The sequence below is a fragment of the Xenopus laevis genome, chromosome 9_10L (assembly GCF_017654675.1).
Source record: "Xenopus laevis strain J_2021 chromosome 9_10L, Xenopus_laevis_v10.1, whole genome shotgun sequence".
NCBI classification, from domain to species: Eukaryota; Metazoa; Chordata; class Amphibia; order Anura; family Pipidae; genus Xenopus; species Xenopus laevis.
The window spans coordinates 17,964,042-17,970,167 of NC_054387.1; the positions used below are offsets into that span (position 1 = coordinate 17,964,042).

At 42.4% G+C, this 6,126-nt stretch overlaps 1 protein-coding gene across 1 annotated transcript; it reads right to left on the minus strand.

Moving 5' to 3' along the window:
- Positions 1 to 2,778: 2,778 nt before the first annotated feature.
- LOC108702044 (E3 ubiquitin/ISG15 ligase TRIM25) lies at positions 2,779 to 5,626 on the minus strand. Its single transcript, XM_018237052.2, has one exon. The coding sequence runs from the start codon at positions 5,336 to 5,338 to the stop codon at positions 3,590 to 3,592; it is 1,749 nt and encodes a 582-aa protein (XP_018092541.1). The 5' UTR covers positions 5,339 to 5,626; the 3' UTR covers positions 2,779 to 3,589.
- Positions 5,627 to 6,126: the final 500 nt, after the last annotated feature.

The window sequence follows — 6,126 nt, forward strand, 5'->3', positions numbered from 1 at the left end:
CAGGCCGATGTTGGAAGGAAAAATCTGTATCTCTGTATGACGTATGGAGTCCCAAGCAGATCCGGTAAATCTGGATCCCAAGGCTTTTTCCATTGGACGTTTCCTGCAAGAGAAACTCGGGTCCCACAAACACAAGGGATTTAGGCTCTAACCTTGCAAACATTTCTGTTTTATAACTGGTCACATGTTTAGACATATCTAATCGGTGAGGGTCTCTGGTTAGAATAACCAGACTGTGGTGAGAGGAGTAAATAAAATCCATTAGATTTGAAAAATGGCAAAATCCATTAGATTAGATCAATAGTGGACAAATCTCTTGCGATTTCCCTGGCCAACTCCCCATCATTCCCTGGTATTTACAGCTGCGTATTTACGGACCTCTTCTCATCCCTGTCCCACTTTGTCACATCAGCACTTTCCACTAATTGTTCCTTATAATGGTAATTAATCAGCCACAAGGGGCCAACACAAATACTGAAGGGTGGGGGTAATACTGTGGCCCTTAGATTTCCATACACTAAGCAAAGGGGAAGGAGTTAAACAGGACAAAAACGACATTTGTATAAAAATAATACTTGGAAACGTAATGTTCAAGAATCGAAATGCTCCTGAAACAAATACATTCCACAAATACATTCCACGGGTTGCCATTAGTCAGGTTGCATTGACTTTTCATTGTGCAATAGGTGGACTTCTCATCATCTCCTCTGGTGTTTACATTCAATATGCACAGCAACAAAGCCCTCTAGCTGCTGCATCACCTCTTGTGTCTTGGAAAGTTATCCTTGTGACCAGAGCCATAAATATCCTGTAAATTATATCCTTACTGATGTTACATGACACTTTTTTTGTATTCTTTATTGTTGTAAAACATGGGCTCCATTAGAATTCTGTAACTTGTATAATCTTCGTCTGTTGCATCTGATCACAGAACCCCTCCGTGACTTCTAGTATCCTTTTAAAAGTGGGGGTACATTATGCCTTCTTATAATACATGAGTGATACTCAGAGTTCCCTGTATAACTCAGCCTGCAGCCTTGTGCCTTTATATGGTCACAGAACCCCTCAGTGACTTCTAATATCCTTATCATTTACAGTAGGGGGTACATTGTCCCTTATAATACATGAGTGATACTTAGAGTTCCCTGTATAACTCAGCCTGCAGCCTTGTGCCTTTATATGGTCACAGAACCCCTTTAGTGACTTCTAATATCCTTATCATTTACAGTAGGAGGTACATTATCCCTTATAATACATGAGTGATACGCAGAGTTCCCTGTATAACTCAGCCTGTAGCCTTGTGCCTTTATATGGTCACAGAACCCCTCAGTGACTTCTAATATCCTTATCATTTACAGTAAGGGGTATATGATTAGGGATGCACCGAATCCACTTTTTTGGATTTGGCCGCACCCCCGAATCCTTTGCGAAAGATTCGACCCAATACCGAACCGAATCCGAACCCTAATTTGCATATGCAAATTAGGGATGGGAAGGGGAAATATTTTTTACTTCCTTGTTTTCTGACAAAAAGTCACGCAATTTCCCTCCCCACCCCTAATTTGCATATGCAAATTCGGATCCAGTTTGGCCGGGCAGAAGGATTCCGCTGAATCCGAATTCTGCTGAAAAAGGCCGAATCCTGGATTCGGTGCATCCCTATATATTATCCCTTATAATACATGAGTTATACTCCTAGTTCCCTGTATAACTCGGCCTGCAGCCTTGTGTCTTTATATGGTCACAGAACAACCCCTCTGTGACTTCTAATATCCTTATAATTTACAGTAGGGGGTATATTATCCCTTATAATATACATGAGTGATAGTCCTATTTTCCTGTATAACTCAGCCTTGATACAGGGGAATAGCATTGAAAAACATATAGAGATAAGACACAGCAGCACTCTGATTAAAGGGAATATTCACCTTTTCTAGATTTACTATGTATTAAACATACAGATATTTAAATATGACAGTGCAGTACATAGTAACTGTATACAGCATTAGTAAGGCGCAAGATTGTGCCAGTTATTTTGATTTGAGTAAACAGCAGAATAGAAGGGTTCAACCCCAGTGGCTATAGCATTACAAATATAAGAAGCACAGTTTGCCAAATTGAAAATGATCACATCAACCACTATATAATTATAATTTATATGATAAATTGGTTGCACGCAGTCCATCCAGCAGTGCAGCCCTCGAGACACCGACCAACCAAAATTGCCCAAATTGTACAAATTGTTACAGAGAGATCACTGCAGCCCAGAGTTTGAACACTGCCCCCTACTGCTGAAACTTGATGTAAGGGCAGCGCCACAATCAAACACTACAGCTTCATTTGCATATCACTCATATAATTGGCTAACACTGTCTCTAAGGTTAAAGGAACAGTAACATCAATAAACGAAAGTGTTTCAAAGGAATGACAATATAAATTGCTATTAAACTGGTGTGTTTGCTTCAGAAACACTACTATAGTTTATATAAACAAGCTGCTGTGTAGCCACGGGGGCAGCCATTCAAGCACAGGAAACAGTAGATAACAGATAAGTACTACTATAGTTTATATAAACAAGCTGCTGTGTAGCCATGGGGGCAGCCATTCACACACAGGATACACAGTGGATAACAGATACGTTCTGAAGAATCCCATTGTATACTACAGAGTTTATCTGTTATCTGCTGTGTATTCTCCTTTTAAGCTTTAAATTGCTGCCCCCATGGCTAGACAGCAGCTAAAGTAGTATTTCTGAAGCAAACACACCAGTGGTACCAGTTCAGGGCAACAGTACATTATAGTTTTGTTACTTTAAAAGACTTACATTTTTTGGTGTTACTGTTCCTTTAATAATCAATTGTATGAAGGACTTGCAAACAACACAGAAAGGTGCATGAGCAGCAAAGCAGGTTGGATTGCAGGCAGTCCTAAAGTCCTAAAGTAAGGACCAATTGCAATAATTCTGTTCAACAAGGTTGGGCTCTGCCCCAGGTTTCTTGGTGCCCTGGGGGAAGCTTCGGCAGAACCCAGGATTAAAGGTACTCTCCCAAGCCGTGAGGCGAAGGAGAGCCGGAAGACCCTTGCCCTCTGCCTATGCCTTTTGTGCCAGGAGGTTCGGAGACTAAGGGGCTTACCCTAGATTTGGCACAGGTGATCCCAAAGACTGGATGCTTTCACAGCCTTTTGGCCTGGGGCTCCGGAGTATTTTGATGTCCATGCTTTATGGTTGGACTCATGGATGCACCTGCACTTTGTACTTGTTGCACTGTGCACTTGGGTAATAGAAAGCACAGTCTTGGGCTTTCGATAAAAAGAATTCTGTGCAACAAGGTTCAACATATTTAAATTTATTTATTAACGCAGAAAACAAATTGCCAACGCTCGGTCTAACCCACACTATGGTATTGATCAGCTGCTAGAAACATCATTGAGTCAGCACTCGGTCTAACATTGACCTGCTAGAAATATTAAAAAGTCATTATTTGTACACAGAAACAGCTCACAGTTTGCCTTTAAAATAATGATTACAAAAAATTATGGAACCACATGGTTAGTACCACGCTTTGGCCAAAATTTGTAAGCTCACGATTTATGTAGTTAAACCTTTGTTATTCAATAAAGAATTAACGATTGTCACCCAGGTTTCACCCCAGCGTCCCACCCAGAATGCAGCATGAAGGGGCTCAGTGAATTTGGCAGTGAAGGTGTGTAAGTGTCTGATAGGCTCACTCAGCTCATAAAAGGACAGACACCCGGCCTCATAGTCCAGTGAGATTCCGATTTTCCTGCAGAAAACATGGGGTAAACTGGTTTCTTTCTTGTCATGTCTCACTGTGTAATTATTATTCTCTTTGCATAAACACCAGGATTTACTATTATCCCCAAGGTGAAACTGTACCCCATCCCTCTCTATACTGGCATAGGCAACCCCGACTCTCCAGTCTCCTGTTTTACTGCCCTCCACTTCCCAGTAATGCTGCCCCAAATGAAAACTTTTTTCGCTTAAGACTTGATAATATTTAAATCTTTCTGGGGCCTGTGGGCGACATTGGTCTTGGAGTGAGTAAAAGGCAGATTTCCTGTCCTCGGATACAGATATATTGTTAGCAGCTGTATTTATATCCAGTTCCAGGTCTGTAGTCTTCTGTCCACACAGAAGGGAAGGAGTATGGTCTGGAGCTTGATTACAAGAGATGGGGTACTTGGAATCTTTACCCTCTATAGATGTGTTTTTATCATCACTATGCAGGATTTCAACATTTAATATACCAGAAACACTGTGCCTAGAGATGCTTTCCTTTACCCCAGTCACAATCCCAGCTAAGCCTGTGAGTAATGTCTCTGAGATCAGATCCACCTCCAGATCCCCTACAGCAGGAACCTTTATATCATCACTCTCTCTGCCCTCCTTATCTGCCCCCTCAGCCACACAAAATACAGCTCCATCTGATTCCTGTAGGACAGTGAGTGGATCTGCCATGTTGCACAGCTCCTCAATTTGATGGATCTTCCTGAACAACTCGTCCTTCTTTATGTCCAGCTCAAGGATCAGATTGGTGAGTTGGAGGGAAAGCTCCTCTTTCTGCCTGGTGATGTTTATCAGGAGTCGCTTCTCTAGGGTTTCCAGGTGTTCCCTAATGTCCCTAAACAGGACAGTGACTCTCTCGGTCTCACTGGCTGCTTTTTTTTCCACTTCTCTCCTGTGTTCCTGCAGTCTCTGGGCTCCTCTCTCAGTCTCATCTGTCTCTGGGCTCAGTTTCTCCAGAACATTCCTCAGTTTCTCCTTCTTCTTTTCAGAGGCCTCATTCAGCAGCTCCACCCTGTGGCTCCTGTGCTCTCCGGCCAGGCAACAGGAGGCACAGATACAGGCACCATCCTCACAACAGTAATACTTTAGGAGCTCTTTGTGTGCAGAGCATTTTCTGTTCCCCATGGAAGTGGTGGGCTCAATTAAGACGTGTTCTGCTGACTTGCTGTGCACTCTCACGTGGGTATTACACAGAGAAGCCTCACACAGGAGACAGGATTTAGCAGCAGGTACATGGGAATGGACACAGTAAGTGCAGAAGATCCCAGTCCCATTATGTTCTGGGTGAGTAGAAAGGAATCGCTCTGCTATGTTACACAGACTTCTGTTCCTCTGTAGTTCAGGTTTTTTCCTGTATTTCTGTCTGCATTCAGGGCAGGAAGGATCTTCCTCTATACTCTCCTGCCATTCCCATGTTCTCCTAATGCAGCCCTGGCAGAAGTTATGGCCACAGGGCAGGGATACAGGATCAGTGTAAATGTCCTGGCAGACAGAGCAGGTCAGTTCATCCCTCAGATCAGCAGCCGCCATTACTGAAAGCAGAAACACAGAATGAAATTAAACATTTCCTTTTATTAAGAGGAAGACATAGAGCTGCCCCTGGGAGATTTGTGTCATTGGTGCCTTCCAGTTAATCTACATGTCGTAACAAATGTTTCACAACTGAAGAAAAACCAAATAAATCACATGGGTGGAGGGTGTTTTTTTGTGTTTGAGGAGGCTACTTTAACCCTTACTTACCTGGACACTTTGAGCGTACCTCTCTGATTATGTCCCACACAGGGCATGTCATAGAAGTATTTACTGTGCTGGCAGTTATGTCCCTGATAGTGAATGCTATAACATGAGAATATATCCATCGACAGCACACCAATTTTCATTAAAACCGCCTTTATTGTTTGCAAAGCATTGCATAGCAGTATAGCAATGTTGCTATACTGCTATGCAATGCTTTGCAAACAATAAAGGCGGTTTTAATGAAAATTGGAGTGCTGTCGATGGATATATTCTCATGTGATGCGAAGAAGCCCTTGTGAACAGGCTTAAGGACTTGCACTCATTAAGAAAATTGGGTCTAGTAAGTAAGTGCGGTTTTGATTGGAAGTGTCAGTGAATGCTATAAAACAGTGCTGTCCAACTTCTGTGGAACCCAGGGCTGAAATTCTTCTGGCTTACATGGAGGCTGATAATGGAAGCAAGTGTTGACCACTTCCTGTTTTTAAACTACACCCACTTTTTACCACAAGAACTTTTAAGAACATGTCTTCATTAATTGTGCCACATTAATTGTATCACAAACCCTACCAGGCTCACGTCCC

What these genes read in the sequence shown, in the direction of transcription:
- LOC108702044 (XM_018237052.2), bottom strand. Translation starts at nt 5,338, where the DNA reads ATGGCGGCTGCTGATCTGAGGGATGAACTGACCTGCTCTGTCTGCCAG.